This window comes from Euprymna scolopes, chromosome 35 (genome assembly GCF_053919585.1).
Source record: "Euprymna scolopes isolate OS-2025 chromosome 35, ASM5391958v1, whole genome shotgun sequence".
NCBI classification, from domain to species: domain Eukaryota; kingdom Metazoa; phylum Mollusca; class Cephalopoda; order Sepiida; family Sepiolidae; genus Euprymna; species Euprymna scolopes.
The window spans coordinates 70,212,835-70,235,326 of NC_136516.1; the positions used below are offsets into that span (position 1 = coordinate 70,212,835).

The 22,492-nt window shown below is 29.3% G+C and overlaps 1 protein-coding gene across 17 annotated transcripts in view; it reads right to left on the reverse strand.

Moving 5' to 3' along the window:
• LOC145259913 (rap guanine nucleotide exchange factor 6-like) overlaps positions 1 to 22,492 on the reverse strand; it is a 917,527-nt gene that overhangs the window by 28,798 nt on the left and 866,237 nt on the right. For 10 of the 17 annotated variants that reach the window (XM_080117853.1, XM_080117856.1, XM_080117855.1 and 7 more), the window contains 2 exons: positions 13,140 to 13,397; positions 2,198 to 2,383 (listed from right to left, as the gene is read on the reverse strand). The exons of 4 other annotated variants lie outside the window; for them this stretch is intronic. In XM_080117853.1, coding sequence (XP_079973979.1) covers positions 2,198 to 2,383; positions 13,140 to 13,397 — 444 coding nt within the window. Of the gene's footprint in view, positions 1 to 2,197; positions 2,384 to 13,139; positions 13,398 to 15,646; positions 15,707 to 22,492 lie in introns of all 17 variants that reach the window. 3 more of the 17 variants (XR_013864228.1, XM_080117859.1, XM_080117864.1) reach the window with 3 other exon arrangements.

Sequence of the window (22,492 nt, forward strand, 5' to 3'; positions counted from 1 at the left end):
CACAGGGTTCGCCATAAGTGAAAATATATTTTCTTTCATTTGTAACTTTGTTGATAATTCAGGATTTCTTCCATTTCATGTGTCATTCAAGAGCAGAAATCGTATATTTTTATTTAATAGACAAATTTTATATCATTATTTTTTATTATTATTTCATTTCTCTATTAATTTCACACATGCATTACGTCCACATGATTAACAAAAAAAAAAGTTTTGAAGTTGTTCTGGAAAGCTGAACATATGACAATTGTTCAGCAAGAATTTTAAGAGAAATTTCAATCTAAGCCACACAACCATCCAGCAATTATCAGACAGACGGATTTATCTAAGATATATATATAATAAACATGACCTTGTCTAAGGAACAATCCCTACCATTATCTTGTCCATTTTTAGTCTACAGATTTGAAAATTGATATATAGAGGAACAAATCAATTTTTGTTTTTGGCCAGTAAAAATAGCTGCTAAGTGTTCAAACTTATATGCCTAAGAATAGTATAGGTGGTAACTAATAAGACAGGGGAGCTATAGGTTTTGTTTCAATTCTAGCTGCTGGTATCCCAGTCACACATATATATATATATATATATAAACTTTGGAAATCATATCTACATATTGAGTACAATATGATAATCAATAGAGAATTAGCTCTATAATAATAAATACAAAATTTGCATAAAATATATTTAAGCATATTTAATGACCAGACAACGCTAAGTGGCTTGCTAGTTTTGAAATAAAAATATATATTTAGTCATGTCCAATGGGTTTATGTTGAAATGAAATAACATTTATGGTAGACAGCATATTTTTTTAAAATCTGCCAATTTATATTCATTTATATAAAAGTTTCCAATTGCAACTGACGATCTTGTTCAGCTCTTCTCAACACTAGTCCAATCTAATACGACAAACAACCAACAGTGACAACAACATATGTATACTTTTACATTCTAATCCTTTTAAATTTTTTACTGTTTTTCTCTTTGTTTCTTCTTCTGCTGTCTTCTTCGATATGTAATACTTTTTTTTTTTTAAGTTATTTTAAATAAAACAGTTTTTGTTTTTTTTTGATTACTGCTTTCTATTTAGTGGAAGCATTGCCAGTGTATAATAAGGAAGACTCCTTTCTGAATAATACTAATGTAATCCCAGTTTAAAATTCTACATAAAAACAAAAACCAATTCTTTACAATAAAATCTTTTTTAGAATGGTTATATCTATATAATTATAAAAGTTTGTGGACTGTGCGGCCTTGCTTGAATCTTTCTTCAACAATCAGACAATTCCATCTTTTAAAAAAGGGGTCAAAGGTGAATTTTTATGTTTATGGCTCAGAGGCTAAGGAATAAGAGTGGAGAGTTGTGTTTTGGTTTCGATTCTAGCTGATGGCATCCAAGTCATACATATATTTTTTATATTTTGATCTCACTACTATATATTAGGTTTAATATAATAATCGATAGAGAATTGTCTGTAAAATAATACATAATCTGCATGAATTAAAATATTGTATTTAAGAGCATCTTACGACTGGGCAATGCTGGACGGCCAGCTAGTTTTAATAAAATCAATCGAAATAATTTTTAGAACAATTTTTAATTAAAAAAAGAAAAAAATGTTTTTTTTTTAAAGTAAACACTAAAAAATATTTGGATTATAACGTATTTTATTAAAAAAATAAAACTATTCCGAAAAAGAATCGTTTTAAAGTAAAGACTAGTTTTTTGTAGATTCATAAAATTAAATTTGAATTGTGTAAGTATTAATAAAAAAAGACAGTTTCTCGTTAGACACAAGCACTAAAATAAGTTTATTTAACAATCGTTTTTCTATTGAATATATTTATAGATGCATAGTTATTTAAATCAAAACCTTTATCCTCCCTCCCATTGTCACTATTTGTTTATTATTAAATAGGGATAATGTTTAAGAGAGATCGAGAAAAATTATATTCATTTAGACTATCCATAAAAATTATTTTTATTTTTATAAATAAACGCTTGTGAAGAATGAAATTTAGTATTACGACTGATAAAAAAAAAATCGTTTTCAAATGGTATTCTGAATTCTGTCATTTATTTTCTAGGTAGGGGCAGCTGGGCGTGGGAGATTATCGGCAAACAATATCTAACCCGAATTACATTTTTTTTTCTTTGTTTTTTTTTTGTTTTTTTTTTTTTTAATACACATACCGTCCTCGGGTGCCTCATATTCCTCCTCATTGTAGTACCTTATCACCCCTTCATGTGAATGGGCTCGTTCCAAATGCCATGACTGTTTCTGGCGTGCAAGATGAGCCATTTGGGTGGCAGAGTGGTAGTCAGGCAAGGGTGGTCGACGCATGTTCGTGTATGTCTGTTGGATGCAGTGACTATAGGCTGCCAAGAAGGGAAAATTATGCATTTGTTAGGATAGTCATACTTCACAGGTGTGGGTGGAGGGTAGGGAATTAGAGGTTTTGTGTGGGAAGGGTAACAAAATGCAGGGTTTGGGGCATGCAAATGAAGGGCAAAAAGGGGAATTAAAATAATTATTTAAAATTTTAAAAACAGGAATAGGTATAGCATACATGCAAACATGCAAGCTGTGCAATGCAACAAAGAAAAGCAAGCAAGGGGAGGTAATGTAAACCAACAATGTCAAGGCCAACATTTAAATAAAGACATAGCAATCAGAAAGGAAAACAATATTAGATTCAGTAAAAGATTTGGTGCTTGTATAGATTGGTGAGCTTTTAAACCAACACATTTCAGGTAAAAACACTACATACTTACATGTATGTTGAAATAAATATAAATTTCAAAATTACAAAAAATGATCCAGTAGGAAAATAATTACAAGTAAAAATAGAATCAAATTATCGAGTTTTATCATATGATTTAATGTGAAAGAGTTGTGCAACAAATTCAGTATGACAAATTGACTTATCTCCCTTGACTTAAATCAAAGGTCTACCATTTCTAAACGAAAATCTCAGAATGTAAGGGTGGATGACTTTTTGTTAAAAATACATCTACCACATCTACTGGATCATTTTTTTTTTTTTTGTAATTTTTGTAATTTATGCTAATTTCGACACGTCACCTAAGTAATGTTTTAACCTGAAATGTGTTAAAAAAAAAAAAAAAAATCATCAATTTACACAAGCACCAAATTTCTATTCAAATAATTATAACATTAATATTTTAAAATGTATTTTTTAAAGCAAAATATCTTTAAAATTTTTAGAAATTAATATCATATATTTTACTTATTTTTGTGAATGACTTCATTTTTTTTTTTAATGTATATAAAACATTTTCTTTGATTTAATATATATAAAGAATATTTTTTATTTAATATATATACAAACAATCTTATAAATTTATACAAAAATATTCAGGTCCAAATCGATTGGAAAAAAATTATAAAGGTTTGTTACTATGAGCCTTCCCCCCCCCCAATCCTCCCAAAAAATCTCTCAATGATCCAAACAATTTTTAACTCAATTGGAAAAAATTTCACTTTTTAACAACTTATGAGGATGGCCAACTTTTGAAAATCATTTCTATGGAAGGATAAAATGTATACCTATATAAATAAAAGAGTAGATGTGTGTGCGTGTGTGTGTAAATATTTAACTGATAAATTCTTAAACTACTGTACATATGACACTGAAATTAACAGAAAATAGTAATCAGACTAAGGATGATTTATAACAAGTAAAATTTTCGTTTGAATCTATGAATAATGTGTACAGAAGTCAGCAAGTCGAAATGCAAAATGTTTATTTCGATTTATCAACATTACTATTAGTTTGCACATGGGTAAAAGTAATCATAGTTATAAGTGGTTTAATTTTATAGCTTTCTATCTGTTGTGCTAGCTCAAATGATAGCAAATGCAGGCGGAGTGCTAAATGTTTTGTTTTCAATTTCTGCTGATGCGTCTGGGTTTTTTGTTTTGTTTTTGTAAATCAGTACTTTACATATATAATATCCAATAAAGAATTGAACCTGTAGTAATAAATAGAAATCTGCATTAATTAAAATATATTTAAGCATATTTTACAACCGGGTGCCAATTACTAGTACTTAATAATTATACTTCTGTTTTCTGAATTAAATATTATTTCTGCTAAAGCAATGATAACGCACAAATATTAAATAATTATAATTTATGATAATAGCAAGATCTATAAATGCGATAGCATGCATGTTATTTTGAGTGTCACACTTGCATCTTTTTTCTTCCGAATGATTGTTATGTAATTGTTATGACCTTACATATCTTGTAATAAATAATTTTACCAAGAATTCTTCAGAAGTTATGGTTTCGGTTTCAATTGCAGCTCATGCACCCAAGTCATATGGATATATTTTTTTTATTTTTGAAATCACAACTTTATAATATAAATCTCACTTGTCTGTTTAAATATATGTATGAATGTATGTTTGTATGTCTGCCTAAAACTTTTGACAGATGCGTTGGAACGTGACTAAACTGGTATCGTTTAAAACCTCAAACCTTTGGACGACAAAAATCGAAAAATTGGCCAAAAACAATTTCCTTCACCCTCAACTGCACACTTTTCTACAAGGAGGAGTCACTTTTTTTGCCGATATTTTTGAAAGTCATCCTCTTTTTTCAACTGACTAGCCTTAATTTAAACCTTCGTCACTTCCGGTTTGGCGATGATGCAGCAGCAAAGACGTCATGTTTTTTTTTTTTGTTTTTTTTTTTGTTCTTTTCCTCATTTGCGGTACGGGTTCGAGCCTGCCGTTTCTACCACTTTTTTTTTTGTCTTTTTTTTTTTGCTCAACACACACCTCCAAACACCCAGGCAACACCGGGCATCCAGGCTAGTAATATATAAAAATCAATAGAAAATTGACTATAATAATAATATATATGAAATCTGCATAAATTAAAATATCATATTAAGTGTATTTTATGATCAGGCTATGCTGCTAGCTTAGATAAATAGTTTTGCAGTTTTAACAAAAGAGCTACAATAATATCCGAGCGTCTCCATTTACGCTGAACATCCACAAAATGCCAACATCAATATATTACATATGAAAGAGTCTGCTGTGGAATTTTCATAGGTCCCACTAATTATAAATGGATACTAAATGAATAAGGATATGGGATGATATAAAATACATTATTAATATAATATAAAATAAAAACGTATTAGGACACAAAATAGTAATGAACATTTAATATTGAATACTAGGTTTTAATATAAGTTATATTCAATAGTGTTCTTAATCATATATTTGAAAAAAAAAAATTTTCATTCCATCCTTCCATAGTTCACAATCAGTGTGATCATAAGGCGTTTAATTGATGTATTAAAAATAGCTGCCATCAAATCTACTGTCGTTATAAAACACAAGTTCAATTAAGAAATTGTTAAAATGAAGAAAAACTGTATTAAAAAATATTTGGGTTGGCCAAGATGTTTGTTCTGTTATTAAGTCAGCATTAAGAATTGTTTAGTTTTGATAATTTTATAAAAAAAGTTTTTTTAAATGTATTGCAATACAGATTAGAATAATGATTTCCAGATAACAATTAAGTTGGTAAGCCAGCTCCCAGGATAGAATTTAAATTCTAAAAAGGAAAAATATTAATCAAAGAGTGGAGTTGGACTGAATAGTACATTTTTTTAAACAACTTTTGGTCACTTCATGCCAAATAGTATTTTACAAAATACATATTGAAAGAATGTTGGCATTTTAGCACTGACAGTTTTATCAGTCCTATTATAATTTTATATATATATATATATATATATATATACACACACACACACACACACACACACACAAATCTGAATAAAATAAAAATTATTTGAATTTGATTAATAAATATCTTAGCATTTCTAATTTTTCCAGATCTGTTAAAAAAAAAAAAAAAAAAAAAAATGTTCTAATTCCACATTTTCATTTTTCCCAATGGAAGGTCAGAATTAGGCATACAGATGTGACTTTTGCTATAGAATTTTTTTTTTTTTTTTTACAAAGGGGTCACCACTTATCAAGGACTGAAAGCGACTCAAGGATAAGGGTTAATGTGTGCGTACAGTAGTCATTGAGACAATAGCATAGTAATCGTTATTAATGGAAATTTGGTATAATTAGATTATTTAAAAGAATGGTTCAACAAGAACTTGTTTACATTGGACTTGAAGACGACAATAGTGTAGTCTGCTGGAAAGCAGACCAGCGGAACAGCGTTCCATAGGTTGGCAGTCTAAGAAAAGAAGCTTTTTTCATGGAATCCATTTTAGGTTTAAGCATTGATAGCTTACATCGACACAATCTTTATTTAAAATTCCAAATAAAAAACTGAAAAAGAAACAAAAACAAACCAATTTAAAAAAAAAAAAAAAATGAAGACATTACTTTTTTTTCCTTTTCATAAGTTCAATGCTTCAATTATATCACACGGCTAGTCTCTGCCAATTACCTATTTCCAGTCACAGAAATAAAATGAAGTAATAATATTAACTACACATGCGGTTATATATTGAGCCTCAACTTTGCCATATATTAGATCATGTTTGTATCCAATCAAGCAGAGTTAAAGGAGAGAAAAGGCGATTAAATAACCTTGCAACTTTCAGGGGGTGGGGGTGGGGGGGAGTTGGCAGCCATGTCAGCAGAAGAGGTGTATGGAGGCACAGTTTTTTCTTTGAGTAGGTATATGTGAATTAGGGGAGGAAGTTGAAGAAATTTCACTTGTTTGGATATTTCTTTACCCCTCAAAGAAGAAAGTTGGACACAAATAGCTGTTAGTGTAGTGTTCCTGAGAGAAACACACACCCAGGACAAGTTATAAAAATAAAAATTATTATCTCAACTTTTGGATGAGAAAAAGGTATCAGAGGTTGATTGTTGTTCCATTTGTAGAGTGCAATATAGAATTGGTAAAATGCACAATTACTTGGAAGTGCATCATTTATCTTGAAGTCTTCATTCAGTAGAGATTGCAAAATCACAACAAAATGTAGTTATATTGGAGAAAAAAATCAGATAATTTGAATTTTTAAATTCTGGATTTCTAAGTAAATAAATTTATCAAAGATTTACAGGCTTAAATTGAATGGGTATTTTTAAAAAATTATTTTATGAAATTGTTTTTCTTATTTAACGATCTCAATATTGTATAAATAAATATATATATTATTAAGATAGAAGAAAAACACGGTGAGAAAATATAATGAAATGGCATGAGGGTAGGGGTGTCAGAAAGAAAAACAAAAAAGCAATAAAAAAAAAAAAGAGGAATCATTAAAGAAAAAGTTGGGGGGGGGGACGATTTGCAAACTAACAATTGTTTTATATATATATATATTTTTTTTTAATTAAAAAAATACTTAAACTTTTATTTTGGCCAATCCAAACATGTTCCAACTATTTATAACATAACAGAGACAATGTTTTCAAGTTGTCCTTTTGATGAAAATAATACTAAAACATTTTTTTTTCCAATTAAGTTGCAAAATGCTCACATAAAAATATTAGCTGATGAAACTTCAACAATTTAAAGAAACACTGATAAAAGCCATAAAATAAAAAAAAAAGTTTTGTTCTTTTAGTTATTCATCATGCATACCACTGTTTATCATCATATTGCAAACAGAATAAAATATAAATTTGAAAAATGCATCACAGTGAGCAACAATAGTCACTCAAGTCAAATAAAATTTAAAAAAATAAAATTCTGTGGTTTTCATTCTAACTTAAGCTGCACTTGCAGGGGAAAAAAATGCATTCGGACATCACCGCATAAGATTCAAACTATTTCATGCAAAAAGAAAAAAAATGATCAACATTATTTTCTTTTTAAATAGAGAATAAAAATTAAATGCTAACTCTTGTTCTCTCTCATCCACTGAAGAAAAAGGTTAAAAGTTAAAGCAGCTTCCATTTAACTGACCACTACTCGGTATCAACAGCCTTCTTTGTCAACCATGCCATTTGCAAAAATCCCACACATATTTTAGCCACCAGTTTTGATTTTTACTTTTTCAAAACATAGTGTAAATAAAATTTTAGATATAACGCACCATTTCTTTTTAGACACTGAACAAATTTGACTTTATCTACACAAAATGGTTTTCAAAAATGATTTATCTGCTAGCAGAAATCAAGAAATTCTATAATTGCTTTCTTCATCTATTTGCACATTTCTAATATTTGTCTTCGAATAATAAATATGTAAGATTAATATCAAAAAATGAAAAATGTCTTCCATCATTATTATCTAAATATTCATTAAGTAAATAAAATAGATATGTCCACTATTTATCTACATTGATAACAATTTAAAGCTTTTTAAAACACTCTTCATTTTAAAAGTAATTATCAACTAAATAAACAAAACTTTTTACATGTAACAATTTAAATGTTTTTTTTTCTTTTTTAATAATCGGTTCTTGTCCAAATGCTATTTCTATATTATAAAAACCAAAAATATGGAAAAATCTGTGTAATGTACATATTCCTGATGCAAAAATATAATATTCTTAAAATCATGTAGATTGATCAAGCAATTTTATTTCTTAAAAAAACATTTTTAAGCGATTAATTGGAATTTGTAAAATAAATCTAGTAAATAAAATTTATTTTGGAGTTATCTCCCTTGTTTTTGAGGATTTTTTTTTAACGGCAAACAAAGATGATACTTGGATACTCATAAAATTTGATTTTATTTAAGCGTGAAATTATTTTACCAATTCACATGATTTTTGGAATATGATATTTTCGTTTTGTCTTGATTACAGATTTTTCGTTGTTTTTTGTTTTTTAATATAGAAGAAATTCTGGACAAGAACCAAATGATCTTTCTATCAAAAAAAATTGTCAGCCAAATAATCTTTAAATAAATAAAACAAATGGAACTATTTTCATTTTTTTTTTATTGTAACAATTAGGTATGTATCAAAAATACATTAAAATAACAAAACACAAAGACTACGTTTTGAAAACGAGTTAATGATGGAATTCGATTTTAAAATTTGGTAAAGTCAGAATTTTTTTTTTTTTTTTTTTTTTTTTTACCTTAATGGCACAATTTTTAATTAATTTAATATTTAATTTTTGTTAATCAAATGATCTCATTTTCAAAAATGTGCGTGCAACGTGATAATGTGTGTACTCACGTAAAGAGTTACACAGATGTAACCACAAAGCATTTAGCAATTTGAAGAACATTAAACCAAGAAAATAGAGAAGAAACCGGACCAAGCAATAAAAGGAAAAAAAAAGCATTATCTGCTAGGAAATATATCATTTTTTCGTTCTTTCTTTAATAATGGTGACAAACCAAAGTCTTAAAAAAGATACACACTCTTCCACACATGCATGCAGAGTTCCAATCAGGTTAGTAGGACTTAAAATTATTTCTAAACTAAGAACAGGTTTGGTCAGCAAGTTCTAAAAACGCATAAAACCACTCTATATAAATATTTTAATAGTCAGCAAATGCTAATTTTATTTTTGATGATTTTTGTTAAAATTTTTACACAAGTTGTAAAATTATTAAAATTAGACTTTTTAAAATGCATAAAAAAAAAAAAAATAGTCAAAAGACTTGAATCTAAAATCTGGCAAAAAATCATATTCTAAATATCGCATCTTGTGCAAAAGATTGTGTAGTTGAATACCAAAACTATGAAATCTTGCGATTTGCACATCATTTAAAGAGATTCTTGCACGTTTAATAATTTATAACAAGAGTTAGTTGTTTATTAAGATCTTGTGCATTTTGTAATTGAGAAAAAGTTACTCAGTTGCAACCAAAGTTATGATTTATTGTTGGTCACTGGAAGACACAAAAATCATAAAACCCACAAAATTATCTGAATTATTCAGACTACTGTTCTCATCTTGGATGTGATTTTTAGAACGTTTCAGTTAATGTAACCTCCAGCTTTCTTTAGGTGTGTCTTTGTTAAATAAACAAATTTGTACAAAATTTATTAAATCAATGGGAGTAACTTGCTCTTGTTCTGTCAGCCATGATTGGATAGAAGTCTTAAGTAATGTATAGTTGTATTCTTAGTTGAACATTCAACCTTCTGAAGATAGTCATTGCACCACAGATCCTTGCAAAAAATTCTAGTATGAGTTTTAGGAGCCTTAAAATTATTTTAGTTCTAGATGTGTAGTCTTATTTAAGAAAAATGAACTTGGTCTCAGCTGAAGAAGCTTATTACTATTTTTTTTTTTTCTGAGGGTTAAAGATGCAACCATAAAGTATAAAAAAATATAATTACAAATTACTTGGATTTCTACTTGGTCATAGCTGATGAAATGCTCCTCTCATGGATTAAATAATGTGTTCAGTTTAAAATTTATTACAGAGTTCTATGATTGATGAGAGATACTTAAAGAGGGTTGGAGGTTACATCGGCTGAACCATTGTAAGAATAATGTCTCAGATGGTAAGAGTAATCCAAATAATATAAATTATCAATCATTATCTCACCAATTCTAAAACATAAACCCACAATCATTGAAATATCATGGTGGGCCAGAGTAACTTCTGTACAACAAAGTCATCTACAAAACAACTGTTAAAATACTTTAAGAATGGTTTTTAGAAAGAAAAAAAAAACCCTACAAAATTTAGTTTGAGATTGTTGTTCTTTGATATGACAGAAACGCATGACAAAATGTTATATTTACTTATAGTTTATAAGCAAAGAATAAAATAAAAACATTTTTTTGTCATACAACACTTCAATTTCCATTCATCAGTTTCAAGACTTCAAAGTAACTTTTAAATGTTTATGATAAATAAAAACAAGTCAACAATTTTAATAAATTGAAATAGGGTGAATGTTTACTACTACGACCCTTTAAATTACTTTTGAAATGCAACAATAATAAAAATAAGATGGCCATTTAAATCAAATATTTATGAATAAAAAGAAATAATCTGACATCTGTTTATAACATAACCCTTCAAATTTCCAAAATAGTTTTAAAGTCTTTAAATTGATAGATGTAAAAGTAATTTATGAGTTCAAAAAAGCGAAAAATCAAGTATTATTTTCTTTTTTCTTTTTTTTTTTGTGCTCCTAAATCAGTAGTTTCCAACCATTCGGGACCATGACTTGACTAATCACCTCTAAATTCATGATGCCCCTCTCTCACATGTGATGAAATATAATTTTTACTTAAAAAAAAATGAACTTGGTCTCAGCTGAAGAAGCTTAAATGAATTGCCCCCCTCCCAGTAAATAAAGGAAACTAATATTATAAACCACATGACGTAGCCCTTTAAACGCTGGCATAATTAGTACTGAAACTATCACATATCAGCAAAAATTGAACTTTTGATGAATTAAAAGAATAAACATGCACCATTAGCAGATTATTCAAAAACCCCATGAACATTTTTTTAAGATGCTATATATAAACATTTTTTAAACACCCCATAAATAAACATTTTTTAGACACCTCATAAATAAACATTTTTTAGACACCCCATAAATAAACATTTTCTAGACACCCCATAAATAAACATTTTTTAGACACCCCATAAATAAACATTTTTTAGACACCCCATTAACTAACATTTTTTAAACACCCTGTGAATTCACATTTTTTAAACTCTCCATAAATTGACATTTTTAAACGCTCCATAAATTGGCATTTTTTTAAACACCCCATAAATCAACATTTCAGAAAACTCCATAAATTTAAACAAAATTGTCATTTAGTGTAAAACTATGAAGATGAATGACTGAAAACAAACATTTGCATACAAAAATAATTCTATATAACGATCCTCATAACAATAATTGACCCAGATGACCATCAAGAGATCCCGAGTTTGATATGTCTGATACTAAGAGTAATTTAGCAAAATTTCTTTGAATGGCATTTCTAATTCCAATTCAATAAATAAGGTTTTGTCATGACTTTGTGACATGCATGATCAGTGATAATGCTATGATTATGTCATAAATATTCAAAATGAACCGTTTTTATTCCTACAAAATGGTTAATTCAAAATAACATCTTAAACATATACCATCAAATGACAACACTGTTGTAGGAAGCGGGATTCAAAGTTGATGCTTTGAGAAAAGGCTGACAACACATCCAAAACAATGGTGATTAAATACCTAACATATATTAACAACTGGACTTTATCCAAACAAAGCCTTTATGTATGGTGGAGGGTAAAATACAGTGCAGACCCTGCTGCACAGGATAAACACAAAAAAGATAGATATCTGACATAATATATATATATATATATATATATGACATAATATATATGCATATATATATTAAGCTGATGAAAAATCCTTCAAGTTCAACTGAAAAATTTGAACCCAGACCTTCTCAATCATGGTCAGTTTGAGCTTTGAAAGGAGTCGGAGTCAGACTCAAAAATCAATCCAGTCTAAATAGTTGAAGACCTTAAGTTTAAGCCAGATGTTTTGCGATTCTAATCAATTCACTGTCACAAGAAATTGGATTCAAGGTTGATATCCTTGGGAAAAGGCTGAGAGGATGTTCAAGAGAATGATGATTGTATAGCCAATATTAAGACAGCTGGTCTTCATCCCAACAAAACTTTTGATTGTGTATCAGGGAGAGTTAAATCAAGTGTGGGTCCTGCTGCATTTGACAAACTATATATAGAAAAACCAAAATAATTATATATAAAAAAACAAAAAAACAAGACATTTGAACACAGACCTTCTCAATCGTGTTCAGTTCAGAGTTGCAGAGTTTAAGGCTTTGAAAGGAGTTAAAGTCAGACATTTTTAACTTCTGAAAAATCACTAGTCTGAATAGTGGAAGACTTTATTTAAGCCAGGTATTTTGAAATTCTAGAAGCCCAAGTCAGAATCAAACTTTATACCTTTCAACTCTGCAACCTTGGTCTAACTGGCCCCTGTGAGTCATACACTTTCATGTCGAAAACCATTGTCCTAAACCAAAAGCAAATATTCAATTTTCAACACACCCCTGTCATATCAAAGAAGCAAATTTTGTTAAAATAAAAACAGAAAGTTTCCTTTCAACATTATCTGTATTTTAAAGACTTTATTTACAGTCGCCTTGTGCATGAGAAAACGGTGTGGGTTAGTAACCATGTTGGTCTGTTGTGCCTCACCTGATGCGTTGATGGCAGAATTTTGAACCGCCACATGGTACGGCGGCAGAGGTGGACGTGTGCCAGGCTGTGGTGAGGGTGGTGTCTGTAGTGGTTGTGTCTGTTGTTGCTGTTGTGATGGGAACGAACAAGAAGTAGGAGACGGGGGCATAGCTGGCGCCACAATGACAGTTGGCAGTGGTGGTAGTGGCAGCAAAGATATCGAAGACAGGTGTGGCGATGGTAGAGGCTGGTTTAGGGTTAGCGTAGGATTAACTGCTGCAAGAAAATGTCAATGGTCACAAGAGGCACCTATCTCTTTCGGTTTTTCCAGATCATTGGTTGCTAGCTTAGATTAGGAATAGACAAGGCAATACCTATAAGAGTCATGCAATTGTAGTCGATAACTGGGGTCAGCAAACATAGATCATATTAATACGAAATACTATTTTTTTTTTAATTGTCTGTGATTAAAGTTGAAAAAAGAAAATGTACAGATTTTCAAAATTATCTTAGATTCATTGTACTTGAAAGATTGCATAAAATATTATATTTGCTTTCTGATTGTATTAATAATAATTTTAATTAAAAGGGTGCTTGTGTAGAATAGTGATGTTTTAAAATCATGCATTTCAGATAAAAACATTATGCACTCATGTGTCATGTCGAAATTAGCATAAATTCCCAAAATTATGAAAAATGATTCAATAGAAGATGTGTTTGACATAGTTTTAACAAAAAGTCAGACAATATCATTTCAACATTTGGTGTTTTAAAATGGTGGATTGTACTTATTTAGTCAAAATGGTGGATTGCAGTTATCTTGCCTGGATCGTGCAAACTTTTCAACATTAAAACATAAAAAAACTATAACTCACTAAACTTGATAAATTATAATTATTTTTCTATTGGATCATTTTTTGTAATTTTTTGAACTCGTGTTAATTTTGATATGACACATAAGTGTGTAATAATGTTTTCATCTGAAATGTGTTGGTTTAAAACATCAATATCCCATGAAACAGCTTTACATGTGTATTTCAAATCTCAATGATAATTACACAAGGAATTATTTTGATACTTACTATAACTCTAATATTGAAATAAAATGCAATAATATAAATTATTAAAACAAACTTTTCAAATGTCCTATTTAAAAAAATAATTTAATTACAAAATTAAATCTATCAGAATGCATTTTAATTTCTTCATGAACAAGTCAACTATTCTAATCTTTCTGTTAATAGTTGAAAAAAGTAATTACTTTGTGACCCTTCAAAATTTGAAAGAAATTTAGAATTTAAATTCTGAAATAAATCATTTAAACTAGCTTTAAAATCCCAATGAAGTTATTTATATCATATAAACAGATTAAAAAAACATTTAGCTATCGTTATAGCAACTTACTGCACAACTCCCAACTTAGGATGTTCCTATAAATCTATCTCATAGTCACAGTAGCCGCTTACACCTCAGTGAAAATATGTCTTACTGGGGTAAAAGTTTAAAAAATAAAAATATAAAAAATTGGTTCAATTTATGACCAAACGATGCACAATTAAATTTAATTCTGCAAAGAATTTTAAAGCTAAAAAAATGACTTTCAATTGACAGGTTTTCAAATTTTTTCAAAACTTCAAAAAAAATCACAAATTAAATCTTTTTTTTCTCACTTGCTTCTAACAAAAGATCAAAATAACTGATATTTACAAAGAAATTGAAATACATTGATAATTTTATAATTGAATTATTTTTTTAAATAGTATTTCGCATTGCATTTAATTGTCCGATTGATAATAAATAATTAAAAATAATTCAATCTGAGAAACGCACACATTCATTTGTTGTCTTAGAATTTTATAAAAAATTTACATTTTCTATATTTTTAAATCAATAAATATAAACACCACATTTTTGTAATATAATTTACAAACGTTTGTAATCTGTGGTAAATGTTTTCATATTTTTATGATACTGGAGGTTATCTTTTTTTTTTTTTATAAATATTTTCATTTATTGAAATTAGTTCTTAAAAACATATAGCTCTTCCTAATGCTAATCATAGTTTGTAATTAATTAGTATATATTGTTAACAATTTTGTTATTTAGTAGTAATTTAGACCATCAACCCCCACGCCAGTCATGGACTCCTATCACATGGTTGCCAGGCCTTTTATAGGTATCACCTTGGAAGTAGAACATATATATGCATGAATACATTTCTATGACGTATACATATATATATGTACAAGTTTTACAGCTTTATTTTTCAAGATAGAGAGAGATAGCATAATTATAATTTCCAACTAATCTCCAAATAAAACTTTAAAAAATACATTAATAAATAAGGAGTACAAGACCAAAATAAAGTGAAACAAAGGGATATATATATATATATAAAAAAGGGGGGGGGCTAAACTGAACAAGACATACAAAATAAAGGGGACACTATCATACACATACATAAAGATGAATGGAAAACTAGAACGGCACTGGACACTCGACAGACACCAAAGCCATAAGTTTACCCTTTGTTTGTCAAATATCCAGTAAGCTTTTCGATGTCCCACCCTTTCTGTTCTGGACATCTATCAAAATAGAAATTTCCATAAATATTTTGGGTTTAAAAGAATCTGTTGAAAAAGAGGCAAGAACATTTCACCTGGAAAAAACTAATTCAACATTTTTTGTTCTTATTTAGAAGTCAACCTAATTTTAAAAAAAACAAAAATTCAGACAAAACTTTATGATGTACATACTCATCAGGAAACAAAGATATCATCTTCAAAAAATCACAAAAAATGATCAAGTAGTTTTATTTTTAAATAAGAAAATCAAATTTTATGAGTGCCTAAGAAGTAACTGTCTCGTCTGTCATTATGAAAAAAATGTCAAGAAACAAAAGGAGATAACTCAACAATAATTTATAGTTACTGGATTTATGTTATAATGCCAACAAATTCCCATTAATTGTCTAAAAGTTATCTTGTTTAAAAATTTAAACAAAAAAAAAAAAAACTAATTGATCAATGTACATGATTTTTGGAATATGACATTTCTGCTCATTGATGAGTACGTAGATCATAAAAAATGTTCTGTATTTTTGTTTTTTGATTAGGTTCTCTTCTAAATAAGAACGTTTTTTTTTTGTTTTTTTTTTAATTTTTAGATATTTATAGCAGAAAATGGACACGTAAAAGAAAAGTTCTAATTCCTATTGTCAGAAAATGAAAAATAAAACAAAAAAAAAATCAGCTATTATAAACTCAAGTGGCAAGAAATTGAAAACAACTATCTAATAATGTGTAACTATGATTCCGTTGATTAACGATTACTACATAAAATGGGATGCAGTCAAACATAGCCACACTGATGATTCTTGGTTAATATTAAATATAAGTATGTGAATAATTTACAATACATATATTATTTGGATTCTTCATTTTGATCGAGGTAATCGCTGACCTTCTTCAGGTGCATTTTGTTGAACTTGTACATCTTTCTGTCTAACTCAAAATCTATTTAATCCACAGGTAGCATGTTCTCGTTCCATCGGCCAAATACAATTGTGAGTTAAGACTTTTACCTCAAAGTTATGGCTGACAAAACAAGAACATGATACTCTCCTAGATTAAAGGATTCCGTTTAAAATTCTAAGCAGATTCTGGCGTTTAACAAGATACACCAGAAGGTTGGAGGTTACATCGACTGAAACATGAAAATATCGCTCAAGATGAGAACAGTAGTCCAGAGAATCCAAATAATATGAATCAATCCTCATGTCAAAAATTTAGAAAGTTGAATATATTACAGATAATTATTTAATGCTCCCTTCAAAGGAAGAGCATCCTACATGGCAAATATGAAAAGCTAAGTAAATCAATGTTGCAAAGTTCCCTCCCTTTAGTTGAATACTTTACTGTTTATTTAACGAATATATGCATGTTTCACTTTCTTTGTTGTACATCTGTGTCTGAGACTATTTGGGCCAAGATGTCCAATAGAACCCAAAGGTCAAAGGTCAGTCCGGGGTTTAAATCTTTCAACTGGTGGTAGAGTCAAACCTACATTGATGCTTCTTGACCAACCAAGATAACATGTGGATATGTCTTCTTCAATATAAAAATATTGACTTCATTCATATTTCTTGATAAACCTTGACTCAGGGTGTTTTATTTAGATGCGGTCCGCCAAGCCCCACCCTTTCCTCAATTTTCACGTTTGTTAATTATACATTTTGTCAAATTATCATATATATTCCTTACACACTTATTCCTCACACACATATATTACAGCAAATATTATTAAATAACAGATTGTTTTTTTGTTGTACAACAAACAAATTTGATAGTCTTTCACTTGAGTGAACTGTACATAAACTGCAACAACTATTTCCGTGAACGATTGATGGGTTTGAAACCTGGAGATCATGGATGACTGGCAAACACTGGAATAATGAAAGAGTGAGCTGATTTTTTTAATCCAGCAATTTTAGCAGCAGCTTCGTATTCCTCAATTACCTTAAGATATGAGCTGGAGAATTGCAGCAGAGATGTGGAACCAGTGGCTCGCAGGAACAGGATCATAGCAGGCATTTTTACTGTCTGCACAACGAAATTCATCAAGCTGTAAAAAGAAGGTATGGCCAAATCCAGGCAAAGCAATGCAGACATTGGCAAGAGGCGTAAGCATCAGTGTGGCAACTATGAAGAAATTGTTGGAAAGGGATCAGTTCTAATCCACATACAAGAGTCACAAGTGACAACTACTCACCACCAAGGCCCAAGATACCAGCATTTTGAAAGCCAAGAAATTCTTCAACAAGATCAAACACCCAGTCAAGCCAAAGATGCTCCAGTTCTTCTCAGGCAACAACTTCTGGTAAGGTCAATTGCACATCGTGCAGAACAAGAGATGACTAGTTTACAGTTAGCATGAAATTTCGCAAAGTTCCTTCAACTGGATGTCTTTGGGTGTGTTTCCAGCAATGGTCATGCCATGTCATCCCCACATTTTCAGAAAAGGACTTGACTCAGATGGTTACATTGCGGTTCTGCTTCAAGCGTTGGCTGGAGAAGCATGGCTGCAAGAAGGCCACAAGTGTGGTAGAAAAACTCAGCTTTGTGTCACATCTGCGAAAACCCAGAAGTGACCGTCTGAGAACTTCTGGGACTTCACTGATCCCTACATTTGCCTCCCCCAGCCCAACTCACCTGATTGCAAATATTATGTGTGAGGTACAGTTAAGAAAAACAATAACCATACCACCTGCAAAACTTGAAAAACAGCACGCTTTAGATCTAGGGCTTAAATAAAATCCTAGTCGGATTAAGGCAGCTTCATTCAACAAAAACATCCTCTAGGAGAAGCATTTTTGATTTTCAGAATTTACTAATTATTAGCAAAGATATGACATATATATATATATATATATATATTCAAGAACAGAAATCATTCTCATTCCACCAACTATGACCAGGTAGAAGTGCTAATTATTATATTATTCTAAGTTGTTATAGCCTGTAGTAGGGATTGAATCATCAACTTCCTGTCACTTAAAGCTCATTAACCAACACCTTCCTAGATTGTAAGTGATAATCTTCTGAAAGTTGATGGTTAAATCTTTACTAGAGATTATAACTTAGAATAACATAACACTTCTCTCCAGTCATAAGTGAAGAAACAAGAACAATTTCCCCCACAGATTAAATGAAAGGTTCAGTTTGAAATTCTGGATATGTTTTAGAGTTTGACAAAGATTTAATAGTTCAAAAACACATACTGGAAGAATAGGTAGAAATTGTAACAACAAGATGAAAATAGTAATACGAATACAAATTATCAATCCTCATCTCAAAAAACATTTTTGTAGCAAGTTCAAATTTATTCATGAAGCATCAGGGGCAGTTGACAATATCAACAGGACATTCAGCTGCAAGGTTTTCTGTGCACATACGCAATTGCACTTGTTTACAAAAAATATTTGTCATGACAACTTTGAAGATGATAGACGTTCATCTGCAGTTGGCAATAGCAACTTGAGGAGCAAGTTGAATCAAATCCACAAACAACAGTGAGTCATTGTTAAAATAGATGAAGTCATCTAGAACATCTCAAGCAACTGAGGAAAATAAATAAAGCTTTCAGTAAATGAGTGCCATGAAGGATCCAAGGAATCATTAGTTTGCAATGTTATTTGATGCATCTTTTGTGAAAAATATAATTATTTGTCTATCATATTATTAAGTATAATGAAAAGTAATTTTTTTTTTAGAATCTACAATGATCAGTTCAGTGATTGGATGAAGGTGGAGCACTAAAAATTTTCCCAAAACCCCACAAGCATCAAAGGGTGAGAGTGACAACTTCCTGAATTCCAATGAAACAGTTACTACAGAGAATTCTTATCAGCAAATTACTGAGACTAGAAACTGCAGTATTTATGTCCATCATTGGTCAAGATAGAAGACTCAATTCTGCAGCATGATAATGCTCCATCATATATGTTGTATATCAACTTGAGAAAAATTAACAAATTAAGGTATGAAATTCTGCCATCACTTCTAGTAAATTATGCAGGTGGAATACATACACTTGCTTTTGTATAACAAAAATGATTTATAAAGATTTTTTTGAAATTTTTTTTTCTAACAAAATTGAGCTTAAATTATTTCGGAATTATTTGAAGTTGACTTCAAAACTGACATTTTCTTACCAACCTATGAAAAGACTTTAGAAAGGCAAATAAAAGATTACATTTAGATGTAAGGATGCTGAACCTATATTCATGAAAGACTATGTATGAATAAAATATAGTAAACAATTTATACTATAAAATTTCTATATACTAATATATAAACAATTTATACAATAAAACCGACATTAAAACAAATAATTGCATGAAAACGTTTTCTATAATAGATTCTTAAAAAAAAAAAAAAAAAGAAATTTATGTTCAGTACACAAATAAATTAGGAATCTGAATTCAACAAAAATCACTTAAAACAAATAGAATGTTTTGTTTTTTTTAATTGAACACCTGAAAAGAAATCTTAGTAATCATTACTATTTCTGACATTTATTACTGTAAAGGAAATACTGTTTAGAAATTAATTATTTATTTATTTATATATATATATATATATTATATATATATATATATATATATATATATATATATATATATATATATATATATATATATATAACTTTATCCTTAATAGAAGTTTAAAGCCAATTTACTTTAGCGTAGCCATTGATTAAATACATAAACAGAGCAGAAGCAAGTACAGGTCAAATACTTGACTGCTGCATTTTTGCTTTGGTCATAAACTTGCTCGATGACTATGCTAAACTAAATTGGCCATAAACTTATATTAAAGGGGAAATAAAAATTGTTTTTAACTAATTTCCTAACAATATACCCTTTAAAATAACTTAGATTACTGAAATATTTAACCAACAATCGAGTCCATAGTGTAGAAATATCTAAAATAAGCGTGAATTTTACAGCAAATATCCTTAAACTAAAATAGTCCCATTTGACATAATGATCAAAGTGTTCACTAATGGGTCTGAAGACCGGGGTTCAATTCTTGGCTGAGTCCTACTAAAATGGTGCTTGATGACCCCTTGCTAAACATTCAGCATTATAAGACGAGGACCATGGGCAAATAGAGTGGCACCCTTCCTTACATCTTGGTGTAGCAGTGGAATGAAAAGGAAGCCTTTGGATCACTCTTGACTATAGTTGGCCATTTAGCATTTTAAAATAGTTACCTCATTTACATATTTTAAAAATAATTTTCAGCTCATTAGGTATTTCCAAATTCAACAAGCTGGTAAGTAAAAAGTATCAACAAAATGATCAGATTAAAAAAAATTGTTTTTTTTTTAAATCGAAAAATAAGATTTTGATAAAATATCTAATACTAATTAGCAAGTTTTTTATTACTTTAATTTAAAAAAATACTCATGGTACATATGATCAATTGAACCCCTCCAACTGCAATGTATTAATAAAACAGACATAATTTTCTTGTCACCAATCGAAAAACCCACAGAAATATCCTACAATGTTTTTTTTAAGAAATGTCAACACCTCAACAATGTTCCAAACTTGGATATATGTTTTCAAAATCTTCAAAGTTATGTACAAGTATTTCTTCATAATCTTTTAGCTCCTGAAACAACATTTTGGCGACAGTTTTGAACAGAGTGAAGAAGGGTAACAAAAATACAAAATGGGTCAGCAATAAGGGAGATAACTCCTGGTGGTTGTCATGAAGAGAAAACAAAATAATTTTATGACAGGTGAATAATCATTTGAAAAGGGGGAGGGGGAAGGAGCAAATATAGGAAAAAAATCACTAAAAACACAAAATCTGACTAAGCTAAAAGAAATATAAGATACAGACAACTTAAAGACAATACATTGGACAAATACAGACTGATAAATCAACCATCCATCACAAGACATGTTACAAACACAAATAATGATAACAATCAAATCCAAGAGTAATAACACATATGGGGGTAGAAAGGCAGCAATCAATATCACAACACAAAGCTAAAAAGAAAAAGTTTACAAAATATTGAATATTTCTAAATCTAGAAGAACTATATTTAATATAAGTCAATTTATAATCTCCAATAATTAGACAATAATTCATGCATATAATGTTGAAATTTAATTTTGTTTTAATAAAAAGGTTTTTAAAAACAAAAATGAAAAATTTATAGCATGCAAAAAACAAAAAAAAAAACAAATGGAGGAAAAATTGAATATTACAATACATACAAATAAGAGATTAAAGAACATGTTTAAAGAAAAAATAGATTCAAGGTTATTCAATATTAATTTAATAGTGTTATTTTTTTTTTATTTTGTTGAAATATGGAGAAACATATCAGTACAAAAAAAAAATAAATAAATGTTGAAGAAACATGCCTTAATATATCTTCAACTCAAGTAAATTACACCTGAAATACTGTTACAAGTTATTACCTTTAAGAAATACTGTTTTTTTTTTTTTGTAAGTTAAGTGTTAGCTTTTATAGTTTAATAAAATTAATAAATTATTTCAAGTGTAAGTATAAAATTAGTATTTTATGAAACAAATTTTAGATAAGTTATTAATCTATAGACAATTGATCGGATAATCTAAACAAGTTTTTAGTATTCCTGATAAGATCAATGATTGGATTGATCCTGAAACAAAGTTGAATCTCCCTTTCCTCATAAAATATCTACCACCAAGAGGTGACACAACATACTTCAAAGCCCATAAACTGGAGTTCCACTACTGGACACTGTTTTGTGCCATACCCAGAGTGGTTTGGGATAGAACTTTTAATAGGGTTGAGAAATAGGG